At 38.3% G+C, this 27,660-nt stretch overlaps 1 protein-coding gene across 1 annotated transcript in view; it reads left to right on the plus strand.

Annotated features, from left to right (window-relative positions):
• Nucleotides 1-3,527: 3,527 nt before the first annotated feature.
• The window catches only part of wdr21 (WD repeat domain 21), a 39,968-nt gene continuing 15,835 nt past the window's right edge, over nt 3,528-27,660 (plus strand). The window contains exons 1-3 of the mRNA XM_028822345.2: nt 3,528-3,585; nt 7,007-7,127; nt 16,546-16,637. Coding sequence (XP_028678178.1) covers nt 7,009-7,127; nt 16,546-16,637 — 211 coding nt within the window. The 5' untranslated portion in view covers nt 3,528-3,585; nt 7,007-7,008. The remainder of the gene's footprint in view (nt 3,586-7,006; nt 7,128-16,545; nt 16,638-27,660) is intronic.

Consider the following 27,660-nt stretch of genomic DNA (forward strand, 5'->3'; position numbering starts at 1 on the left):
AAAGATTTGGGATTAAATTGCTCAGAGATCTTTATATAGACAATATCTTTGCATCCTTTGAACAATTACGTTCCAAATTCAACCTCCCAGCTACACATTTCTTTCACTATCTTCAAATTAGAAACTTTGTTAAACAGAAACTGCCCGATTTTCCTCATCTCGTACCCTTCACCATGCTGGAAAAAATATTGCTCAATTTCGAGGAATTAGACGCAATTTCCGCATTATATAAAATCTTATTAGAGTCCTTTCCTTTCAAAGATCCAAGAGGACATTGGGAAAAAGATCTCTTAATCAATATATCAGAAAAGGAGTGGAAGGTAGCATTGCAGAGAATTCACTCGAGCTCCATATGCGCAAAGCATAGAATTATTCAACTAAAAATTATATATCGAGCTCATCTGTCTCGCTTAAAACTGTCCAAAATGTTTCCAGGGCAAGATCCAACCTGCGAACGCTGCAACCAAGCTCCTGCCTCACTGGGTCATATGCTTTGGGCCTGCACCAAATTAACATCATTTTGGACAAAATTTTTAAGTGCCTTTCAGACAGCCTTGGTGTCACAATCCCTCCTAACCCTTTAACAGCTGTGTTCGGTGTTCTTCCAGACGGACTTGAAGTGGAGAAGGACAAGCAAATGGTGATTGCATTCACTACACTTTTGGCACGCAGACTTATTTTGTTAAATTGGAAGAATCCTAACTCTCCTCTGATAGGTCAGTGGGAAACCGATGTTTTATATTATTTGAAATTGGAAAAAATCAAATTCTCAGTTAGAGGATCTGTACAGAATGTTTTCAAAACCTGGCAGGGTCTAATCAATAATATTTTAGAATAAGAAGAATTAATTATTTCCGCATTTCTTTCTATTCTCCATTTTTTATTTACATATATATATTTTTTCCTTTCTTTTGTTTATTTTTGCCCTATTAAAAAGCCCTAAGCAGTTCTCCTTTGGCCATGCTCTCCTTCTCAAGGGTGGGGTTTGATTTGTCTTCAATTCTTTTTTGTATAAATTGATCTATTTGTATGGAATGATTACAATAAAATTAATAAATAAAATTATAAAAAAAAAAAAATCGAGATAATAGCGTGCGATTTCAGCCAATGACACGTTCAAGTCAGTGATTGATGAAAGTCTGACATTTTCACCTTTTTAGTCAATGCCTGCCGGTAGGAGGACTCAACGTCACCTTTTGCCGGACGTCTGGTAAACCTAGGCCAGTAATATTGGCATGTGCTGTGTCGTATTATACTATTTAGAAGTTGTTGATCACGAATATGATATTTTTGATATTTGATTCTTTACAAGTGGCCCTAGCCCTCCAAGAAGGTTCAAAATGGCAAATTTCAAACATAAGCATGTGGGGCTTTTTATATTTATAGTCCAGTGTTTACATTTCTGCTACCTGTTGTCCAAAGTGAAAGGGTCATAAGTCTGTACAGTTTTTTTGTGTCTGCTTTTGGCACACCGTTTGAAATTTAAGTGGTAACAATACACAGCCATCTGCCAGTTACTCCTTTTAATAATTCGACAGGTAATGTTGCAGCTTGACCGTCTTTATCATAGAAATATGAACTTCACATTCAACCTACAGTCCTATTTTTAGTGCTCGGTATTGTGCCAAGGCCATATTCTGACAACAAATGGCTGTACGTCGTTTTAAACAGATAAGATCTGAAACTTGAAAGTAAACCTTATTAAAAGGACCTAGGAGTCTTAATGGACTCATCACTAACTGCATCCAGACAGTGTACAGAAGTGATAAAGTGATGAGTAGGAGTACAAGTCAAGGGAGGATGTACTTAAGTTATATAATGCACTAGTGAGGCCTAACCAAGAGTACTTTTTGGTTTTGATCTCCATATCAAAAAAAAAAAATAAAGCAGCACTAGTGAAAGTCCAGAGAAGAACTACTAGACCAATTCTGAGAGTAAGAGGTACAATATAATAACAACATTACTAACAATATCCCATGGCTATGGTTAGATAAAAGAAGATATCCCAGGTGGAGTTTATCATTATGACTGGAAGCAAAGTGTCATTAGCTTTAGTGGAATAGCCGTGTTCTCTGGACATCAGACTCTGTCAAGGCAAAAAAAGCAACAGTATAAATTTCCTTTGACAAATGCTGAGGTTACTGCATTATTTCTTCTCAAAGTTGAAATAATATATTTCAATATTTCAGGAATCTCTAAATTTATGCTAATGAGCTGAATGTACAGCGCTAAGCTTAGCAGCACAATTTTGGGAGCAGTGTTTGGGGTGACACTTTAAAAGTAACATGCGTTACGTAAACTGATTAATTTTTAAAGTAACAACCTAACCTAATACTTATTTTATTTAAGTCAAATTACCTGTGTTATTATTATCTCAGCAACACTAGGTGTAACCTAAAGCAATACTTATTTTATTGAGGTACTAGGTGGTTTTGCCCCCTGCTCGCTTCGCTCACCAACCCCCCAGCCTGTGCTACGTGCCAGCCACTTCACGTCTCTGCCGCTCACATATGTGGATTTCACTTTCACCAAACAACAAATCTTTTAATTCTGGTGGATAGGCCTCGTCATTGGGAAGAAACACTACTTTTCCCTGATGGCAACACAAATTAGACAATCTACAAGTCTCCGACTTAAAGGTTAAAGCCAACAAATATCTACATACTTCTGTCAAATCACCTATGTCCATATATTCAATCTCTTTTTGTTGTTCAGTTATTTCACAGAGTAATAATTTCCATTAGTTAGCACTACTGCGATCTTTACTGTCAGTTTTTTGAGACTTTCGAATTTTAATACTTTCGTAATATCTAACCTGCTCTGCATGTGCATCGCTCCAACGTTTTTGAACCTCTTTACGAAGTTCTATTTTGTCTTCTACTGTTTGTCTTTTTTTCTTATACTCTTTGTCTTTTACTTACGACCACCCCCCTTCACCCCCCAAGACCTGTTAGGTTTTCAGTTCATCTCGTGGCACAAAGTGTCCTCTCGCGGGACATGAAATTATCTCTCAAAATGTTTCCAGCATGTGTCCCTACTATACATTTAAATTCACATGTGACTAAAGTCTGTTTCTGTTCTGTACAAAGTTTGTTTATCCAACTTATCTGCTTTTTAATTTCCATACACTCCTCTATGTGCAGAAATCAACTAAAAAAAATAACAGTTAAAAATACAGGTCAGCTATGGCATGTTTTCCCCAATAAAAGATTATTTCGATTTTATGTTTTTCCAGGGATGATGAGTCTGTTAAGATAACAGCTTTTTTAGGTTTAACCTCGTTTATACATTCTAAAGCAAGAAAAGTCGGCATCATTTCTTCTGAAAACACTGGTATCTCTTTTGATATTTAAATGTCCTTTTCTATAGTCACTTTTTTTTTTTTACATAAAATGCGGAGGCTACTTTACTTAGGCCATCTGTTTAGCCGGCCGGCTTGTTTATATGATGACGTCAATAAGATCGATAGTCCATTTACCCAATCAAGTGCAGTAAAGCTATTTCTTGTTCTCTCATTTGGTGGGCGGGGCTAAGGGGGAAACGCGTGTTGATCACGTGGATCCGGCGGTGCTGCAGCTAGGGAAAGTAAGTTGGTTCATCTCGTATTTTAAAAAAAAATTTCTTATACACCCTTACTTTAATTTATGTATTAATTGAGACGTACTGTCCGTATATTAAATACGACCCTTTGCTGGATGGCGTTTTGTGTGTGTCATTGTTGACGTGTCTGCTTAGTGTTTGTGCGCTGCGCTTTTGTTTTGTTCATGTCCAAGTCGGCCCACTCGTTTCTGGCGTTCTATCATAAGAGGACTATAAGTAAACTTGTTTAAGATCGTTATCGAAGTACTCTTTGTGCGGGCAAAGGTGTGGCGGTGTGTATTTTCCCGTGCCAATGTAGTAATCAGCCTGCATGCGAGGTGATTGATTAATCGCAGCACAAGGCAAGGCGGAGGGATCGCAGTAATTGTTAAGATCTGAGTTAATCGTCAAAATAAAAGCAGTTGATGGCCCATTGTCTTTCGAGTATCTGGCTCTTAAACTAGTAACGGAATCTGTATCTTATTTGTTGTTGTCTATCGTCCCCCAAATTACATTGGATCATTCTTATGTGATCTGAATTAATTGTTAATCATTTAGGTTCCCTTTCGCTGAGAGTCTTACTTGTTGGCGATTTCTACATTCATATCGACATTCCTACTGAAAAATGAGTTCCTGTCCTTGCTGGTCAGTTTTGAGTTGGTGGAACATGTACAGTATATTGGCCCTGATCGGCACATCTCGCTTATCTGTCTGTAACACACCAGAGATTTAGGACTCTGATAAAAAACAGTACTTTTCACTGTCTAATTACTCTGCCTCCTCTTAGATGTAAACGTCAAATTTCTTTCAGAAACCTTACAATATCTGTAACCGCTATCCTTGTTGAATCAATTTCTGGTCTTTATCTGCCTTCCCCTATTCCATCCGCATTAGATATATTGTCTTGTTGACTATAAGTCGGGCATGCATTCAGCACTAGTTAAAAGAGTTCAGCTCCATGGTATAACTCAGAATTACAGTCTATAAAAGCAGCTGGCTGACTCCTTGAGAGAATGTCACATACAGTAAGACTGGCCTCACTGTGCACATCCAAGCTTTCTCTGACCATCAAAGGGCTTACAGTGGCTGCACTAACTGCAGCTAAGAACTTGGATTGTGGCAGAATACTAGAAACTGGCCATGATAACCCATTGTTTTTGCTCTTTGTAGTTAATTAACTTATTCAACCTGCATCTGACCCAATTACCTTTTCTACTAAAGTCTGTGAAAACTTTCTCCACTTTTTCTGTAATAAAATAAAAAATCTAAATATTTCAACTAACATAAATCCATTATTCATTTATGTGTTTCCCTGTCTTCCCGCTCCTTTCCTAAATTTTTACCAGTCACATTTGTATTTACTGATGACCTGCTTGGTAAGATGAGGCAGACTACTTGTGTACTGGACCCCATCCCCACCACACTTCTTAAGTACTGTCTTCATGCTGACTGTTACAATAATAACAAATTCATCCCTCAACACTGGCTTTGTGCCAGCCACTTTTAAAAAATCGCTTCTGTAACACAGTGTTTAGTAAAGTTTGGTCTTGATGCTGACAGTCTTAACAATGTTCGGCCGATTTCTCACTTATCTTTTTTGTCCACAGTTCTTGAGTCTGTTGTAGCCTCTCAACTCACCAATTACTTAACTTCTAATAATCTGATGGATCCCTTTCAGTCTGGTTTCAGGGTGCAGCACAGCTGTGAACTGCTCTGCTTCGGGTAACTAATGATTTGCTTATGGTTGTAGACTCTGGGCAAACCAGCATATTAATTCTATTAGACCTCAGTGCAGCAAATGACATTCTCCTGTCCAGAATGGAGAACATTCCAGGTATCTCTGGCACTGACCTCCAGTGGTTTAAGTCCTGTCTGACTGATAGGCAGGAGTTAGTCCTGGCAACAGCAGATCCAGCTCGGCACCAGTCACACAGGGAGTTCCTCAGGGCTCTGTCCTCGTCCCTCTGCTCATCTGTGTTTATGTACATCCCCTTGGCCATATTATTCATAGCTATGGACAGGGTTATCATTTTTATGCAGATGACAATCAACTCTGTTTCAGTGTTAAAAGTTTTACTTCATCACAGCTTCCTCAGCTCACAACTTGCCTCAGTAAAATTAAAACCTGGATGGAGCACAGTTCTTTAAAATTAAATTGCAACAAAACTGAACTCCTGCAAATTGGCATTGAAGCACAACTTAAGAAAACAAGGTCTTTCTCAGTCACTCTTGACAATTACCATATCAGACCTTCTGATGCAAGAAATCTTGGTGTCATTTTTGATTTCTCCCTTTCTTATCCCACCCAAATAAACCATATTAAGAAACTTTCTTACTTCCACCTCCATAACATATTTGCTCATCCCTCTCCTTTTCTAATGCTGAGAAACTTGTCCATGCTTTTATCACATCCCGCATCAATTATTGTAACTACCTGTTGGCAGATGCCTTATATCGCAGCTCCAGCTGATTCAAAACACTGCTGCAAGAATCCTTAAATGAACCAGTAGCATGAGCACATAACTGCCATCCTGCTACACCTTCACTGGCTCCCTGTGTCTTACAGGATTGAATATAAAATTCTATTATTAACCTACAAAGTTTTAAGTGACCTTGCACCCGACTACATCAGTGACCTTTTCCATCACTCTGCGCCTGTTTGCCCACTGAGATCCTCTGATTCTGGTCATCTTGTTGTACCCCACACTAACCTGTACTCTATGGTTGACAGGGCCTTCAGCTGTAAAGCGCCCAGACTTTGGAATGACCTCCCTAAATTAATTAAATACCTGACTCAATTCATTCTTTTAAAAAAAACAATTTCAAAGTCGTCTGTTCAGGAAGGCTTTTAACTTATCCTAACTCTCTGTCCCTTCTCAGGATAATTTGTGTGTGTGTTATATCACAAATCATGTTATTTGTTCAGGCTTTTCTTTTAGTATTTTACTGTGGTTTATTGTCTTTTATTCTATTTAATGCTTTGTATATCCTGTATTTAGTGTTCTATGCAGAAAATATTTGTTTTCTCTCCCCTCTTTTACTCCATGTGTCTTTATTCATTTATTAATTTATCTGTTTACTTATTTTTTACTAGCTTTAAGTTTTACTCTGCTGGCCTAGCTCTCTTTCTCAGGGGTGGGGGTTGATTTGTTTCAAACCTTTTTTTGTTAAACTTGTGTTATTTGTATGGAATGCTCTTTGATTTTAATAAAATCAAAAAGAAGAAATATTTGTATCCAATGTTACATACAGTATACCCTGTATGTGAAGCACCTTGAGCATGGGAAAGTTGCTATATAAATAAAATGTATTATTATTATAATGATGAGCAGCAGGAGGGCTTGTCATTCATTGCTAGCTAGATGCTCATGCACTTTTTTTTTTTTTTTTTTTTGTAAAACTTTTTTTTTTTTTTTTTTATACTCAGAAATGCAGAGGAATACCTGGTGCTACAGCAGAGACTGGCGACGAGATGGGCGACGGCGACGACATGCCAGTCCGGACAGGCAGAGACCTCGTCCTAATCGCTCTACACCTTCCAATTTCAGGTATGGAAGCATTCAAATCCATGAAATTCAAACACCCAGGCTGGAAATACAAATTAAAAAAAAAAAAAAGCTACTCGCGATTAGGATGAGTGTTATAATGTGCGTGCAAAGCATGCTAAAGAAAGAGGAGAGATGCTGGAAGCCTTCCCACATCATTAAGTGAAATACAGAGCCAGAAATCTAAGAAACAGTTGTGCTGTTTAGTCTGTTATAATAAGTAGGAGGTATTCTTGTACTATCATAAGTATGAAATGGAAGTGTATGGCATACAAAAGCTCTAATAAACTAAAATGTAAGAAGTTAAACTTGCACAACTTTCTGTAAATCTGCATAAGGTTGCACCCTGTACTCTGGTCCACCATGAATTACAGCATTGGAGACATTAGTGAACCTCCTTCCACCTGAAGTAGAAATGTGAGATGTTCTTAAAAAGGTGGAGCTTAATGGTTCCTTTCTTGATTAAATGTTTTGTTATTGTGATCATAAGAGTTACTCTTAAGTGCTTTGAAATCACTTTTTTTTTTTGTACGGTGCCTCCTGGCTCTACTGAATCATACCTCATACCCCAGGGGTAGGCAACATGGGTCCTGGATGGCCGCAGTGGCTGCAGGTTTTCGTTCCAACCCATTTGCTTAATTAGAAACCAATGATTACCAATCTCAGACCTTTCCACATTAGTCTGGAATGTTAGGTTCTTATATTGTTGATTTTTTTTTCCCTTTCCATTGAAATCATCCAAATGATTTGAAGCCTAAAATTGATCATTTTCAGTCTACACATTTTTCTCAAGTGTTTTATTAAACCAAACAGCGCATGATTAATCCACACAAATGTAAATGGAAGTAAGTCAGTGTTTCCCAAACTCGGTCCTGTGGCCCCCCTGTGGCTGCAGGTTTTTGTTCCGACCTCATTCCTAATAAGTGACAACACTGGAAAACACTGAGCTCATTTAATCAGCTGTTTTTTTTTTTTTTCTTTTATTCGACATTCAGAAAAGCATAGCAGCATGATTTTTACATTTATAAATATTTATGCTTTTGCTATAGATTTAAATGCTTAACTCTCTTTTGTTTATTTCATTATACTTTACTGTTTCTCTGTGCAGTTTTTCCCCCTTCGTTGTATCTTAATAATGACAATTTAAAACGAGCTGATCAGACACCCAGGCAAACAACACTAAATAATCAAAGCCTGCAACTACTTTAGAGTCAGACCCACTAATTAGTAAATAGAGGATTAATTAAACAATTAGAACATCTTGAAAAGTTGAATGAAAATCAAGATGAAAATACTGTTAAAAAGAAAAAAAATACATTATTCCTATATAACACTTGGTACATTTTAATATATATATATATATATATATATATATATATATATATATATATATATATATATATATATATATATATATATTAGCAAACTTAGTTTTCTGATTTCTATATTGTTCCCTAAACACAGAACTTGGGAAATATCAGTTCACTTAATTAGCCCAGGAGTTCAATTAAAAACCAAAGCAGGTTGGAACAAAAACCTGCAGCCACAGGGGGTCCTCAGGACCGAGTTTGGGAAACACTGCCTTAGATGCTGTCTCCTTTGTCATTTGCATCTTATTGTTAATAAGGAGCAATTAAAAACTGTGAATGCAGCTGTTTAAGACTGAAATAAGCAGTTAAGGGTGGGAAACCTTAACAAGCAAGATCACTAAAATTAAGCAGAAGAATATCCCTTGAACAATAAGTGCTTCATTAGCAACAATTGACTTCTCATTAAGAATTTGGGTTGGAAGAAAAACCTGCAGCCACTGCAGCCCTCCAGGATTGACATTGCCTATACCTGCCATACCCCATGATATACCATTTTGCTCGTCTTGATGTCTAGTCATGCAAGACATCAAGCTTTTTGGGATTCTCCCAGTTTTTTTTATTTTTTTTTTTTTGCTCTCTGAACCAGAAAAACTCTTCATTACTTTTCCCCTGGAGATGAAAAGTAAATCAAATCAAAGTTTTTATGCCTTGTTCAGACCATGTTGTACACAGGAAATAACACCCTGATGATAAAGAGTAAACCAATAGCTGTCAGCAGCACCCTGCATTCCGCAAAAATGATCAGAAGGACTTAAAGTTGTGCCATGTCAGCTGACCCCAGTGGTTCTTTCTCTAATGGGACACAAGGGTCAAAGTTAATCCTTTTCACAAAACTACGACAAACTAGGGAGTAGTAGTATGGTATGTGGAGTTACATTTTATATTATTTTGTGGTTGCTGATTATGAATATGATCTTTCACCGTAATAAATGGTTTCTGTGTGTCTGTCCAGTTGTTATGTCTGTTATATGCCATTTGGTATAGGATCCGTAAAAGCAGTGTCAATGTTTGATGTGTCATTTGTTAAAAAGAAACCCATCCATCCATCCATTTTCCAACCCGCTGAATCCGAACACAGGGTCACGGGGGTCTGCTGGAGCCAATCCCAGCCAACACAGGGCACAAGGCAGGGAACCAATCCTGGGCAGGGTGCCAACCCACCGCAGGACACACACAAACACGCCCACACACACTAGGGCCAATTTAGAATCACCAATCCACCTAACCTGCATGTCTTTGGACTGTGGGAGGAAACCGGAGCGCCCGGGGGAAACCCACGCAGACACGGGGAGAACATGCAAACTCCACGCAGGGAGGACCCGGGAAGCGAACCCGGGTCTCCTAACTGCGAGGCAGCAGCGCTACCACTGCGCCACCGTGCCGCCCTTAAAAAGAAACATACAACACATTTTAATTATACTGCATACATTCCAGTAGGTGGTACTTTGCAAAGGTCTATGTTGATTACTTAAATTTTGACCCTCCTTTGATGTTCAGTGCTTGTGTGGACTGGGTGTTGGGCAAGGTCATGGGGTCCAGCGGCTGTGGGGCATCTGTTGGTGAAGAAAGATTCACAGATCTTGACTTTGCTGATGATGCTGTGACTTCGCAGAGTCAATGGATGCTCTGATCGGGGTGCTAGAGAGACTGAGCGAGGAGTCTGAGTGTCTGGACTTGCGAGTCTCCTGGATAAAAACCAAGATCCCGGCCTTTAATGACCTCTTGGGCACAGCCATCAGCAGTGTGTCTGTCTGCGAAGAGAGTGTCGACCTTGTCGAGAGGTTTACTTACCTTGGCAGTGACATTCATGTCTCTGGTGACTCTTCCTATGAAGTCGGTAGACAGATTGAGAGAGCATGGGGGATCGTGAGGTCGCTGGAAAGGGGTGTGTGTGGTGCTCCCAAGTCTTTAAGTCCTGGTGCTTCCTGTCTTGCTATATGGTTGTGAGACATGGACGCTATCTGAGATGAAGACTGGATTCCTTTGGTACTGTGTCTCTCCAGTAAAATCCTTGGGTATCATTAGTTTGACTTTGTGTAGAATGAGCGGTTGCTCATGGAGTCCCAAATAATGCACACTACCTGCATTGTGAGGGAGCATCAGTTACGGCACTACAGCCATGTGTACGCTTCCCCGAGGGTGATCCAGCTCGTAAGATCCTCATTGTTGTGGACCCGAGGGGCTGGACCAGGCCAAGTGGTCGCCCACGTCACACCTGGCTGCGGCAGATAGAGGGTCATTTCCGGAGGGTGGGGTTGCCAACTGGAACCCTGAGTTGTTTCATTGTGTAGTGGGTGTGGCAACGCACTATACCAGTGCATGCTCCCCAACTTGACTTGACTTTGATGGGCAGCACAGGTAGTATTCTTGTTATTCGATTCTTTAGCAGTGATCCTAGCCCAATAAGAAGCCCTGCAAGTAGGTTCAAAAAATGACAAATTTAAAGGAGAAGCACATAGTGTATTATTTTACTAGGGTTTTAGCCATCAGTGCACCTCTACTAGGTGAAAAATGAAATATTTCTATTAGAGTCAAGTAGTACTAGGGTGCTGTACCGTGTTAGCCATTATGAATGCAGAGAAACAAAAGGTGTCATTTTGCTTGGCTTTTCTCTATATTAGAGTCAAGCATATTTAGACGTAATATATGTGGTTCAGTTTTAATATTTAAATATTTTAAGCATTTGATGAAACTATTCCTGTTTATTATGTACTAATGCCTCAAAAAGTAAATAGTGACATTTCTTTGGAACACCCTGAATTAGGGCAGCCTACACTGATTCAGATCTTTAAGTAATACAACACACTGTTAATATTACTTATTATATTTGGCTGATGCCTGTATCCAAGACAACTGGTTCCATTTATTTTGTTTGTCCTGTTGAAGTACAGGCAGCTGATGTGACTTGCTCATTGTCATACAGTGCCAGTAGTGGGATTGTAACCCATTACCTCAGGTTTTCAGTGCTAAAACCTTAACCCTTACACCACACTATTGCATTTCTCACCTACAAATTCAGAGCTGTTCAGTTTCATTATTTTTAAACAAGCTACCCATGCACAACAATCAAGTTGATTCTGATTCCAGAACATGGTCTAGTCAGGAAATGTAAAACATATTGATTAATATGTTGCAACCATCATTCCTATTCCTTGTTTTCAGTCATTTACTAAGTTCCAAGATTATTCTACGTATATAGTTGTGTGTTTGGTAATAGATGCTCATCATAACCATAGTTATACAGGTGAATATTCACTAGTGGACTTAATCTTTATGTCAGTGCAGTGTGAGCGAAGGGCTTACACAGCTATGAGAATAGTGTGTGGCTCACTAATGGTGATGACTGGGCAGGAATGCAGACTAGTGTGAAAGGTGCTATATAAACTGGTGTAATATTAAATGGTAATGATTTATTATAGTATTAACTATACATGTTGATTTGTGAGTTTTTTGTGTTGCATAATATTAATTTCTCTATTTTAAACATTATTGTTTAATATGGTGTCATTTGAGTGATGACATGCTGCATGTTGGTTGGACATGCAGGTAAGAATTTCACTGTGTGTTGTGCCTGGGACAATATTACCATTGCTACGAAGAAACCTTGATTAGTTTAAGGACATGGCCATATGTTATGCTCATATCTACTAGTGAGAGAGGCTTTGTGAGATGATAATCAGGCAGACCAAAATCACGGTTATTTTAAGATGCTTGCTACAGCACTCTTTTTAAGAATTCTTTAACTTGGTACCATCTGCCATACCAATTGTTGTGTTTAGTAATGGGAAAAAATATCTTTTTGGATTCTTGAGGTCAGTCTAATATATTGCAAGATAAGTTGGTCATGTGTATGTGATATCAGCAATGATTATACTCTTGTATCATTTAAAGTATATAACAACAAGGAGAATAGTAAATTGTGTGCCAGGCAAGTGCATAACTATAGCAAAGCCTTCAGTTTTATACAAATATGCGGTGCTCTCTGTGGAACTTGAGGATGCTTTTAAGACCCCTGGGCTGTAACTGCCAAAGTGAAGTACAATTTATGGACTGTCAGGCATTGGAATTTTGTCAGGTTAGCAGTAACTCTTACTTCTCCTTTAGGTCTGGTTACTACAACTTTTATGCATGGATATAGCATTTATATCACTACACTTGAGCAAGATTATAAAATGCATGCATCCTCAACGTGGGATGTCAGAGTGTAAAACCATCACTAACCATAGTCATCACTCATGCTATGTGTTTGCATGCAAACAGTATAACAAGTATTGGTTAGTTCTAATGTTTTCCATAAACGTTAACTCAAAGTTTAGATGGAACACCATCAGTTAAACTTTATACATCCTAATGTGAGTTTTTTTTTTTTTTTAATAATAATAATTCTTTATATAGTGCTTTTCTCACTACTCAAAGCGCTCCCCATGCAGGAAGGACCTAGGATGCAAACCCATTTTTCCAGTGCTTATGTGCATCAAATGTGTGATCGTGCTTCTCTTATTTTGTTATAAATAACGTCTGATTTGTTTTAACTTGTTTCAAATTAATGGGTAATGTGTAGCAGATCTAAAGTGAAATTTATAAGATTTTGTTTTTCTTAGTTAAGCCAATGTTGTTCAATAAAGTTAGTTTTGTGGTAGTTAGTTGCTACAGGTCTCTTACTCTCTTATTATTGGTACGTACAGAGCCATTAGGGTCAAACACAGGAAAACAACTCATATGTTGTGTCATTTCATTGCAGAGTATACTCCTGCACACATGTATACAGCAAGGCTGGTGTCAGGAAATGAATGAATGGATTATTTACTTGGTGCTTTGTTCCATGATTCTGAAATTGTTTTTTATGATATATGATTAGTAAAGATAACAGAAATGCTATTTTGTTTGTTTTTGTGTAATATGAAGATTTAGTGGTTAGCAGTGATGTCTCAAAGATCCAGGGACTAGGTTTGGTTTTTGACACTTACAGTATGGATTTTATCAATATTTCTTGAGTTACTATGGCTGCTTTTCCCATGTCCAAAAGACATGCATGTTGAATGAATTTGATGCACTAAAACTGGCATGGCGTGAATGCGTGTGTGTCTCTGGAATGGACTGATATCCTATCCAATGATGAATCTGCTGTCTTGGTGCTTTGTGCACTTGTTTCTGTGATTGAAATCTGTAAGGATGTTTAATAAATTGATCTCTGTAAGCCTCCAGTGCCTGATCATTAGGGCTATAGAGCCAATCTATGAGTTGGATTTAAAAACCTATTAAATACTGAGTATTGGGTACAAGTTTGTCACACAGTTGGAACAGCCATTTATTCAGTCACGTTACTGGCATTTTTTCTCTCTTGTCTGATGGTTGCCAGCTGCTCTTCATGGTGCCATTCCAGCACTCAGGCTTGTTAGTGGAGATTTCCCATTCTTTCTCTGACATTTTTCTCGTTTCTCATTCCAGCACATTGCAAGGCACAAACTCCCAAATAACATCTTTATATATAATATGCTACCATGGCTGTCCGTTTGTCTGTCCAGGATTTTAAATCACCTGTAGCTCGCAAACCGTTTGACCTATTGACCTGAAATTTGGTACACATATACTATGTGATGTCTGCTATCTGCTGATGGTTGACCTCCAAGGTTATTCCTTTTTTTTAATTTTTATTTTATTTTATTGTAGAATCAACTCTTAGCAGTGGCCAGCAGGGCAGCCGTGCAGCGCATGCGTACTGGCGCCATTCTCATTCCTACCACCTTTGCCGTCACTTCCTCTACCTCTTCCTATCTTAAATCATTCTTGAGGCAGATTGAAGACTTAAGTACCAGCTTAAGTGAAAATTCAAATAAAATGTACTAAGTAATTGCAACACGAACACTGACAATCAGTTTTAACGCGAAAAGATGCCAACGAAAGAAGAGAAGAAGCAGGCCGCTAGAGTGGAGAAAAGAACAGCTGCTCAGGAAGCAGCAAGCGCATCAACCTCTGAGCAAATGAATGGTAAATGTACAGAGAAAGAGGATGAAAACTAGGAATGCTCAAGTCAAGTGTATTCACTGCACATTATCATGCAGTGCGCCGTTACTGGTAATTGATAATGCAAAGCACATCTTTCTTTATGAAACATTTGAACAGAACACCCCATCTTAAACATCCATTCCTAGAATTTTTTTTTTTTTAACTCTGATAAAAATAATCAGAATAATACGATCAGAGTTGGTGGCAAGTCACTCAAAAGAAGATGTGCTCTGTTATGGAATATTGCAGTCAGCAATATTTCATGCCCCAGATTATTTAACAATACCCAGCTAACATTAAAAAGTCTAAAGCTTCTAAGGAGCTGCTGTTACATTTTGTTCCAGATTTGTAAGTACAGTTTGAGTATCCCTAATCTTAAATGCTCCAAAATCCAAATATTTTGAACTATGACATGATGCTGCCTATGTTCCCTCATTTTTTTTTTTAAACTGCTGTGCAGATGAAAATAGCATATGGAAAGATTTTAGACAGTTTTATTTTTTCTCAGTGGGGCAGTGAGTGATGATCCCTGTAAAGCCTCAAGTGCTCCTAAGCTACGATTCACAATTAGTGACCAGGGATAGGAAGGTGGGTGCAGATGTCCTTCATGAAGCTGGGACACAAAAACTGAAAGATTAGTGGAAAGTGGCACACACACATTTTGGCTCTTCATTGCAAATACACATCATTGGCTCTCTTTAAATGGACCCAAAATAAAGTTTATATATCATATTCCATCATTTTTGGGGTATATGTTTGTCACGTCAGCTCACATTATAGTAACAGTTCGGTGATATGCATTATTAGAAACGTCATTTAGCTGGTTTGGCTGCATTTTCATACTTATTCAAGCGTGTCCCCAATATATCTTACTATGTATATGCAGATATTCCAACATCAAATATCCTAAAGCAGTAACGGCCCACTGCATGATAACGTGCAGTGAATACACTTGACTTGAGCACTCCTAGTTTTCATCCTCTTTCACTGTACATTTAGTATTTGTTTGTTCAGAGGTTGATGTGCTTGCTGCTTCCTGAGCAGCTCTTCTTTTCTTCACCCTAGCGGCCTGCTTCTTCTCTTCTTCTGTCGGCATCTTTTTGCGTTAAAACTGATTAAGTCAGTGTTTGTGTTGCAATTACTTAGTACGTTTTCTTAGATTTTTCGCTTAAGCTGTCACTTAAGTCTTCAATATGCCTCAAGAATGATTTAAGATATGAAGAGGTAGGGGAAGTGATGGCGATGGTGGTTAGGGATGAGAACGGTGCCCATACGTATGCACTGCCCAGCTGGCTGCTGCCAAGAGTTGATTCTACAATAAAATAAAAAGAGGAATACACTTGGAGGTCAATCATCACCGTGAAAGTGGATAGTAGACGTCAAATAGTATATGCGTACCAAATTTTAGGTCAGTAAGTCTAACGGTTTGCATGCTACAGGTGATTTAAAATCCTGGACAGACAAACGAACAGCCACAGTAGCGTATTATATATAAAGATATTCCTGGTCCCAGGCATTTCAGGTTAGGAATACTCAACCTGTACTTATGTTGTAGCATTGAGTACTAGTTTATTTATTCCTGATCTAATTTGATTTAAGAGCAATAAAGGTATCATATATTAAGTACCATGTAACATTTAATAAGTTAATAGTTAATTATACAGATGTTATTTGAAAGATTTACTAGGCGTAAAACATTTTTGCAGTTAGGATCATTATAATGTCCCCTAGTTCTCTCAGAGGTTTAAAGCAATTAAGGACATTTGTAGATTTGAGCATTGATAAGACTGCCTAAATATCCATGTCAGACATGATTGGTTGTGATTAAATTTCTCAGTATATTTTTTAGCAAAACTGAAAAAATTTGTTCACCCTTGCAGGAATAATGGGTATGCCGCTAATCAAGCCATAACACTTCCTTTTGCAATTTAAGATTTCTTACATTAAAGTAATTTGTTTTAAAATATGTTTCCTTTCAATTTAGGTTTCTTGTATAATTTCTGGTCTTGTTTTTCTTACAAAATTATTTAATTTCTGCTCCAAAGTCAACAGCATACATCTGCTGGAACTTCTCAAACTGAACAACTTTCGCTGCCATTGGTTTCCACAAATCCATCCCAAAGTTCAGCTGTGCCAGGTAGGTCGCCTCATTTTCATTACTAATTTTGTGTCTGTATTATATTACAATAGATTTAACATTTTAGGGAAATAGCATATTTTATTTAAATATAATTTCAATTCAGTTATGGAAGGTCTTTTGTTTTTTTATCTTTACTTTTTTGCAATCATAGTTTTGTTTACTTAATCCATGTCTTCACTGCCTTTCTATATTCATCTAAAATACATAAGCATATTCACTTTTTACTCCTGTTCTTGTACATTCTGAAAAATGGTTAGTGATGGTAAAATGTATTAAAAGCACCTTATAAAATAAATATTCATTATTCCTTTGGATATGATTCACAGTTAACAAGCTTGCACACAGTCTTTTGCAAATGGGGTTACTTGCTGTGATCCTATTCCCACCCAACAGAAATATCCTGAAATTAATCCACTTACGACCAGAACATATGGACTCAAATGTTAATGACCAGCCATATTATAAATTTGGTTTTAATCTAGTCACACTGTTAGCTAATAATCAAGTCAATCCTAAAACCCAAAGCAGACTACTAAATAGTACACTTTCATCTATGTATTACTTTTTCAGTTCATACACCCTGCTTGTATGTATGTATTATCGTAGAAGGTTTATAATCAGGAAATGTTCAAATATTTTGTCCTCAGTTTAGTGCACTGATATAGAGTAGCCTATTATAAAACTAGCTCACATTATTGATGTTGTAAAATAATAAGACAGGCCAGCTTGAGACCACTTTAATATATAAACTAAGGGGCCCTGCCCCCTGCTCGCTTTGCTCGCCAACCTCCGTGTGGGCCCTACGCACTAGTCATTTCCTGGATCTGCCACTTGCAATGAATTGTGCTGTGCTTTTGGATAAACACGAATATCAACTCCATCTTTGATATCTCCGTCTTTCGAAACTATTATCGCTGACAGTTCGTCACATGTTGGTTTATTATATAGGTGCTGGTCATAAAATTAGAATATCATGACAAAGTTGATTTATTTCAGTAATTCCATTCAAAAATTGAAACTTGTATATTAGATTCATTCATTACACACAGACTGATGTATTTCAAATGTTTATTTCTTTTAATGTTGATGATTATAACTGACAACTAATGAAAGTCCCAAATTCAGTATCTCGGAAAATTAGAATATCAATTAAGACCAATGCAAAAAAAGGATTTTTAGAAATGTTGGCCAACTGAAAGTTATGAACATGAAAAGTATTAGCATGTACAGCACTCAATATTTAGTTGGGGCTCCTTTGGCCTGGATTACTGCAGCAATGCGGCGTGGCATGGAGTCGATCAGTCTGTGGCACTGCTCAGGTGTTATGAGAGCCCATGTTGCTCTGATAGTGGCCTTCATCTCTTCTGAATTGTTGGGTCTGGCGTATTGCATCTTCCTCTTCACAATACCCCATAGATTTTCTATGGGGTTAAGGTCAGGCGAGTTTGCTGGCCAATCAAGAACAGGGATACCATGGTCCTTAAACCAGGTACTGGTAGCTTTGGCACTGTGTGCAGGTGCCAGGTCCTGTTGGAAAATGAAATCTGCATCTCCATGAAGTTCGTCAGCATCAGGAAGCATGAAGTGCTCTAAAACTTCCTGGTAGATGGCTGCGTTGACCTTGGACCTCAGAAAACACAATGGACCAACATCAGCAGATGACATGGCACCCCAAACCATCACTGACTGTGGAAACTTTACACTGGACCTCACGCAACATGGATTCTGTGCCTCTCTTCTCTTCCTCCAGACTCTGGGACCTTGATTTCCAAAGGAAATGCAAAATTTACTTTCATCAGAGAACATAACTTTGAACCACTCAGCAGCAGTCCAGTCCTTTTTGTCTTTAGCCTAGGCGAGACGCTTCTGACGCTGTCTCTTGTTCAAGAGTGGCTTGTCACATGGAATGCGAGAGCTGAAACCCATGTCTTGCATACGTCTGTGCGTGGTGGTTCATGAAGCACTGACTCCAGCTGCAGTCCACTCTTTGTGAACCCCCCCACATTTTTGAATGGGTTTTGTTTCACAATCCTCTCCAGGGTGCGGTTATCCCTATTGCTTGTACACTTTTTTTCTACCACATCTTGTCCTTCCCTTCGCCTCTCTATTAATGTGCTTGGACACAGAGCTCTGTGAACAGCCAGCCTCTTTAGCAATGACCTTTTGTGTCTTGCCCTCCTTGTGCAAGGTGTCAATGGTCGTCTTTTGGACAACTGTCAAGTCAGTAGTCTTCCCCATGATTGTGTAGCCTACAGAACTCGACTGAGAGACCATTTAAAGGCTTTTGCAGGTGTTTTGAGTTAATTAGCTGATTAGAGTGTGGCATCAGGTGTCTTCAATATTGAACCTTTCCACAATATTCTAATTTTCCGAGATACTGAATTTGGGACTTTCATTAGTTGTCAGTTATAATCATCAACATTAAAAGAAATAAACATTTGAAATACATCAGTCTGTGTGTAATGAATGAATCTAATATACAAGTTTCACTTTTTGAATGGAATTACTGAAATAAATCAACTTTGTCATGATATTGTAATTTTATGACCAGCACCTGTATATGCGAGCATGATCTTTCAGATTCACATAGAAATCCAAGAAAACTTCTTTGTCCATGTTTTTCAGATAAATTTCATGTAAAGTGCGATACTTTTGGACATATGGATTTGTATCCATTATTGGATATAGAATTTCTAATACATTCGATCGTTGAAGTCTTACGATTCTATGTTGCATCGCTTCTCTGTGATCATAAATATAAACCTGACCGAATTGTGGCTTCTTTGAAATTAAACTTGTAGTAGCTTTAATTGTTGCGGGACCACAGATTCTCATAGCATATGGTCCTGAATTTTGTAAATCTGTGTTTTGAGCATTGAATGATGTGAACGCGAACATATTATTGTAGATTCAGATATTTTGCTTGTAGTGTTTGTGGATTTCACTTTCACCAAATAACAAATCTTTTATTTCTCGCGGACACGCCTCCTCATTGGGAAGAAACGCTACTTATCCCTAATGGCAACACGAATTAGACGATCTATAAGTCTCCGACTTAAATTTTAAAGCTGACCAATATCTACATACTTCTGTCATATCACCTATGTCCATATATTTGAACTCTTTTCGCTGTTCCATTATTTCACAGAGTAATAATTTCTATTTGTTTGCGCCAGTGCAATCTTTTCTATCAGTTTTTTGAGACTTTCGAATTTTAGTACTTTCATAATCTCTAACCTGCTCTGCATGTGTATCGCGCCAACGTTTTTGAACCTGTTTACGATGTTCTACTTTGTCTTTTCTTCTTCTACTGTTTCTCTTTTATTTCCGCCCCAGCTTGGACCTCTTAGATTATCAATTCATCTCTCGTCTCTATGAAAAAGTCTCGTCCCAAGATTTTTTTATATAATAGAGAGGAATGTTAACAGTGCTTTAGTTTTTTCCCAATTTTGACTTTAGCATTCCAAAACAGCAGACTCAAATATTCAGTTTTGCTTTTGAATAAGGCCTTGAGGTACATGTTCACTTGGCATATCACAGAAATATATTGAACTACTTTGATTTATACACTATTAATAGCCACACAATAACATTTATTAGCAGCCAAGGTTATAGTCCGTGTTAAGCGCTTGGCATGTTGTGTGGCTTGTTGGCTAAGTTATTTGACTTTAAACCATGTCCTTAAATTCTTTTGTCCCTTCTGAGTCCCTTAATGTATCTGTGTTCTAACAGTATATAATATACACAAACAACTATGTTTTTATGTATTTAAAATATGAATGGTTGTCTTTTTTAATTTATTTTTCTTCCAAACAACTCTTTCCAATGTAAAGTCATGGAGACAGGGCTTATCACAGCATCATCAAGGATAACACAAAAAGCAACCACAGCCGCCTCTACAGTCCATCACAGAGTACAATAAGTTACTTATATCAGCCCAGTTAAGAGCTGACAGTCAGCATAACCTGCATGTCTTTGTATATGACAGAAAATGGGAGTACCGAGAAAAAAAAATTCTTATAAACCGAAAGAAGATGCAAACTGCACAATAACAACTGTTGCTGAGACCTGAATTGTCAAAAGAGATCCTACTTTGCTGGGCCCTTGAGCAAGACCCTTAACCTGCACTTGCTCCTGGGGTGCTGTACAATGGCTGACCCCCCACTCTGACCCCAAGGGGTATGTGAAAACTAACATATCCATAATACAAGAAATTGTATAAGGCAAAATAAAGAACAAAAAAAAATTAATGTAGCTGTTTTCCTCTAGGGAGCGCCAGCTCCCTGGTTGGAATAAGTTCTTTTGCAATTGCGGCGTCTTAACACTAGAATTACCACAGCCTACGAAAAAACACATAGATCCGGCCCACCTTAAATCCCATTGCACCTCTCCGTCAGCGTCTTTTGTCCTGTAAATGTGCCGATAAAGACAAGCAGCAAGCAGCCTGCTATTCCATCCCCCCACCGTCGCAGAATGTGCACAAAGTTCTCCCAGCTCATGCCTTGATTATCTGGGAGTGAAGTGCTGGAGTTTTAGAGTGGAAATAACATCGTTATTTTGAACACATGCATTTCATGTGTGTTCCGTTTCTATAATAATCTGTGTAAACACATTGTTAAAACAGAAACATTTTTCATATTTTAGTATTAAATGACAAAATGTTGGCATAAATTATATAATGTGTGAAGCCTGAAGTCCAAAGATCAAATAAACACTTTCACAAAAGGTTCAAGGATAAGACAACAGCTTCCGTGGCATAGCGGTAAGATTTGCTGACTTGTAATCAAGAGTCCCCGGTTCGATCCTGACTGACTCCTATGTTTTCCGTTTTCAGTAGTGAGCTGCTCTTATTGTTAATACTAGCAAAATACCTGCACTTCGCAGCACAGAAGTAGTGTGTTAAAGAGGTTATGAAAAAGTAAAGGAAACATTTTAAAAATAACGTAACATGATTGTCAATGTAATTGTGTTGTCATTGTTATGAGTGTTGCTGTCATATATATATATATATATATATATATATATATATATATATATATATATATATATATATATATATATATACACACACACACACATACACATATATTATATATATATATATATATATATATATATATATATATATATATACACACACATATACACATACACATATTTTATATATATATATATATATATATATATATATACACACACACATATACACACACATATACACATATATATAAAATATATGTGTATATGTATATATAATATATATATATACAGTAATCCCTCCTCCATCGCGGGGGTTGCGTTCCAGAGCCACCCGCGAAATAAGAAAATCCGCGAAGTAGAAACCATATGTTTATATGGTTATTTTTATATTGTCATGCTTGGGTCACAGATTTGCGCAGAAACACAGGAGGTTGTAGAGAGACAGGAACGTTATTCAAACACTGCAAACAAACATTTGTCTCTTTTTCAAAAGTTTAAACTGTGCTCCATGACAAGACAGAGATGACAGTTCCGTCTCACAATTAAAAGAATGCAAACATATCTTCCTCTTCAAAGGAGTGCGTGTCAGCAGCACAGAATGTCACATAGATAGAGAAAACAATCTCTAGCAAACAAATCAATAGGGCTGTTTGGCTTTTAAGTATGCGAAGCACCGCGGCACAAAGCTGTTGAAGGCGGCAGCTCACACCCCCTCCGTCAGGAGCAGGGTTAGAGAGAGAGAGAGAGATAGAGAGAGACAGAGTTTGTTTTTCAGTCAAAAATCAATACGTGCCCTTCGAGCTTTTAAGTATGCGAAGCACCGGTGCAGCATGTCATTTCAGGAAGCAGCTGCACAAAAGATAGCAACGTGAAGATAATCTTTCAGCATTTTTAGACGAGCGTCCGTATCGTCTAGGTGTGCGAACAGCCCCCCTGCTCAATCCCCATACGTCAGGATCAGAGAAAGTCAGCGCAAGAGAGAGAGAGAAGAGTAAGCAATCTAGCTTCTCAGCCATCTGCCAATAGCGTCCCTTGTATGAAATCAACTGGGCAAACCAACTGAGGAAGCATGTACCAGAAATTAAAAGACCCATTGTCCGCAGAAATCCACGAACCAGCAAAAAATCTGCGATATATATTTAAATATGCTTACATACTGTATAAAATCCACGATGGAGTGAAGCCGCGAAAGGCAAAGCGCGATATAGCGAGGGATCACTGTATATATATATATATATATATATATATATATATATATAATACATACATACATACATATACACACATACATGCACTTACAATAACATAGAAATCAATATAAACAACATTAACATCATTATCATATGAGAATATGAAGTAATATATAAGAAGCACATTTCATATAAATATAAATTATTGAACAGTAAAATCTTCTTCTATAATTTGCTACCGTGGCTATTCGTTTGTCTGTCCAGGATTTTAAATCACCTGTAGCTGGCAAACCGTTTCACCTATTGACTTGAAATCTGGTACACATATAGTACGTCACGTCTGCTATCCGCTTTATGGGTGATGATTGTACTACTCTTTTTATCTTTATTTTATTTTATTGTAGAATCAACTCCTATCTGCGCACACCAGGGCGGCTGTGGGCGGATGCGTATGGTGTATTCACTCTATGTTATCGTGCATTGCGCTGTCACTGGTATTTTGATAAAAGAATTTCAACAACATATAAGAAGCGTATAAATTATTAAACAGTAAAACATTAACATTTAAGAAGTAAAGTTACATTGAGTACTACTGCAGTGCCTTCGGGTATACCTCATTTTTTCTTTGCCCATTACATGCTTAAATGTATACATTGTTTGGTGTACCTACCCGAGAACACACGACATATAACCGACCGTGGGAGAAGCATGGATTTTAAACACGCGTTGAGTTCATTTGCTGGTCTCCCTCGTGGAATAACTGGTAATGTTTGACTAAAATCTACAGCGAGTAAAACGACATTACCTCCTTTTTTTTTTTTTTTTTTTTAACGATCTCTGAGATCTTGCTTTTTTCGGTTCAAGGCTTCATAAGCTCTTTTATGTTCTATGGTGTACTTATCCCAAGCCATCATCTTTGAATGTTGCAAGACTTTCACCTTGTATGTAGATCGGGGTAATTACATTCATTGCATTCCTAGTCTGAATCACAATCTGATTGTATGGGTGGTTACCTGGCAGGTAACGCTTATGCATGGTGATCAAGTTGTCTAACATCCGCTACGTGCCTTCTTTTAATTGCGAGAAGCAGATATATATAGCCAAATTCTCGCGCTTCATTGCGGCGAAGTACTGCTTTTAATTTTTTATTAAGAAGAAAAGAAAACCTTTTTAAATGGATCGAAAATATACCAACAACAATTTGTTAAGGATCTGTTTTTTTGTGAAGCTCCCTTTTCACAGCTGTCGCGCTACGGCGTGTGTTTCGTTTATTTGACAGTATGTAGATCGTGGTAATTACATTCATGGCATTCGTTTTCTGAATCACAATCTGATTGTATGGGTGGTTACCTGCCAGGTCACGCTTGTGATTTGTCAGCAAGTCGCCTTACGTCCGCCACGTGCCCTCTTTTTGTTCCCAGAAGCAGATCATAGAATGGTTTTAATAGTTTACTTTCAAATAATGCAAACAGTATGCGACATGTGTTTCTCCCTAATTCTGGGCTCATCAGGCGTACACACTCACTGCATCCCCTCTCCGGAATCGAATCTCTATCGTCAGCGCCAGAGGTGAAGCCCCTAACGTTGCGCTACGGCGTGTGGTTCGTTTATACCTCGTGTCTTCTCATTAAACTTTTATCTCACGAATATGTTATTGCAATCCGCAGCGGGAGCGTTTCTATAAACTTAATTTAAACTTACTTTTTACACCGTGCTTTTTTCCCTTATGAAGATGCTTGTATGCTTCACTCGCTCGCTTCTTATTGTTTCGCTCCCTTCTCAATTGTTTAATGAATTTTTTGTTCTTCGCTGTTTGCGGCGCCAGAGTTGAAGCCCCTAACGTTGCGGTCAGCAAGTCGGCTAACATCCGCCATGTGCCGTCTTTCAGTTGCGAGATTTGATCATAGAATGGTTTTAATAGTTTACTTTCAAATAATGCAAAGAGTATGCGACACGTGTTTCTCCCTAATTCTGGACTCATCAGGCGTACACACTCACTGCATCCGCTCTCGGGAATCGAATCTCGAACATCAGCGCCAGAGGTGAAGCCCCTAACGTTGCGCTACGGCGTGTGGTTCGTTTATACCTCGTGTCTTCTCATTAAACTTTTATCTCGCGAATATGTTATTGCAATCCGCAGCGGGAGCGTTTCTATAAACTTAATTTAAACTTACGTTTTACACCGTGCTTTTTTCCCTTATGAAGATGCTTGTATGCTTCACTTGCTCGCTTCTTATTGTTTCGCTCCCTTCTGAATTGTTTAATGAATTTTTTGTTCTTCGCTGTTTGCGGCTCCTCCTTCATTTCTCCCTACTGCGTTCACAGTCTTTTCACGTGATTACGTGGGAGGCGTGATGACGTGACACTCAACTCCACCTCCAACGGCCATCGAGCTGCCGTCCATTACAGTATATTGTGAAAAAAGAGGTTCCAGTTATGACCATTACGCGTTGAATTTCGAAATGAAACCTGCCTAACTTTTGTAAGTAAGCTGTAAGGAATCAGCCTGCCAAATTTCAGCCTTCCACCTACACGGGAAGTTGCAGAATTAGTGATGAGTCAGTCAGTCAGTCAGTCAGTCAGTGAGGGCTTTGCCTTTTATTAATTAGTATAGATTATACAGTAAACACATACATTTGGTTTGCGTCTGTAACAGACGGTATACATTTATAGTACTTGTAAAAGTTACCTTTTTTTCACTTTTATTCTCTCAGTCACGATCATGATACATACTACCGCCCCAGGGATCTGACTTGTTAGTTTTTATTTGAAACTGGGAATAACTGTAGATGTGAGTGGTGTTTTGAGGCAATGGAACTGGACATTCTCTGATCTGGAGGATAAAAGCTGACACACAAACGCTGGTGAATCTGCCTTCTTCATATCTCGCCGTCACTTGATTTTTTTTTATTCAGTTTTATTGAGTTGTTCCTGTTCACACTGAATTAGTATGCACCTTATGGTCTATGATGTCAAAGCCGTACTGACAAAAAACAGAGACATAGGTATATATGATATTTGGAGTTATTCATTTTATGACCTGTGTAGTACATTTCAGAAAACATTGTGGCACAGATGCAACATTATTCATATTATTCATATTCATTCACATAACATCTTGCGGTTGTAATCAGTGACCACGTGTTTTTTTTTTCCCCCCCTATCTTGCCAGTCCCCACATGTTGCTGTACCTCTCCGTCAGCGTCTTTTGTCCTGTAAATGTGCAGATAAAGACAAGTTGTTTGTTTTGTACTCCAGGACATGCAGAGGAAACAACAGTACAGAGAGGTCAGTTCAGTGCTATATGCAATCATCAAATTCAAATGTTAACAGTTCACACACACGCAAGGACCGCCCTTCCTACATTTACGACGTGTACCTGTTGCAATGCGCACACTTCTCTCTATGCTTTGGTTCCTATTATGTTGAAACGGCACCTGACGCTGACTCAGTTTACTTTCCTGGTGAAAGAGACTGTCTGGATCAGAAGCTTATCGATATTGTATCCTCCTTTTCTTTTTCCATCGCCTTTTCTAGTAAGATTCAACAACGAAGTTCCTCTGCAAGGTGAGCCATGAACACTCGTCTTTTCTCAGTGGCCCCCATACATGCCCTGCGCAGTACATGTGCGTTGATCGCCGCCAGGTCAAGCTTGTTATAGCACAAGCAACCGTCCACCTGTGTGCTCCTTCTCTCACTGAATAAACTCACGACTTCTGGTGCACAATGTCAACACAGCACGGAGAGAGAAAAAGAAAGAGACAAATATGTGGGACATTGGGTATAAATTTATGGTACTTGTAAAAGTTAGCTTTTTTCAGTTTTATTCTCTCAATCATTATCACACTGTACCCACTCCGCCCCTCCTGATCTGACTCTAAGTAACAGCGCCAGCATAAATTCACACCCAATCTGACACTGTTCATTTTCAAATAATATTGCGTTAGTGCGATGATGTTTTCTGATTGGTACTATTCAGGTCATAAAATTATTTCCTCAAAATGTCACATATATTGCCTCTTTCTTTCAGGTGTGTAATAGAAACCACAGCACAGAGAGAAGTGTGTACATTGCAACAGGTACACATATTGTAAATGTAGGAAGGACGGTCCTTGCGTGTGTATGAACTGTTATCATTTGAATCTGATGATTGCATATAGCGCTGAACTGACCACTCTGTACTATTCTTTCCTCTGCATGTCCTGGAGTACAAAAGAAACACCACCATACAGCAACATGTGGGGACTGGCAAGATTGGGGTAAAAAAAAAACACGCTGTCACTGATTACAACCGCAAGATGTTATGCAAATGATATGAATAATGTTGCATCCGTGCCACAATGTTCTCCGAAATATACTATACAGGTCATAAAATTAATAATTCCAAATATCTTATATACATATGTCTCTTTTTTTTTTTTTTTGATATCATAGACCATAAGGTGCATACTAATACAGCGTGAGCAGGAACACTCAATAAAACGGAATAAAAAAAAAAAAAATCAAGTGACGGTGAGATATGAAGAAGGCAGATTCACCACCGTTTGTGTGTCAGCTTTTATCCCTCCAGATCAGAGAATTTCCAGTTCCATTGCCTCAAAACAACACTCACATCTACAGTTATTCCCAGTTTCAAATAAAAACTTAACAGCGTCAGATCCCTGGGGCGGTAGTACGTATTGTGATCGTGACTGAGAGAATAAAAGTGAAAAAAAAAAAAAAACGGTAACTTTCACAAGTACTATAAATGTACACCGTCTGTTACTGACGCAAACCAAATGTATGTGTGTACTGTATAATATTAACAATAAGAGCAGCTCACTACTGAAAACGGCAAATATAGGAGTCAG

This window comes from Erpetoichthys calabaricus, chromosome 16 (assembly GCF_900747795.2).
Source record: "Erpetoichthys calabaricus chromosome 16, fErpCal1.3, whole genome shotgun sequence".
NCBI lineage: Eukaryota > Metazoa > Chordata > Cladistia > Polypteriformes > Polypteridae > Erpetoichthys > Erpetoichthys calabaricus.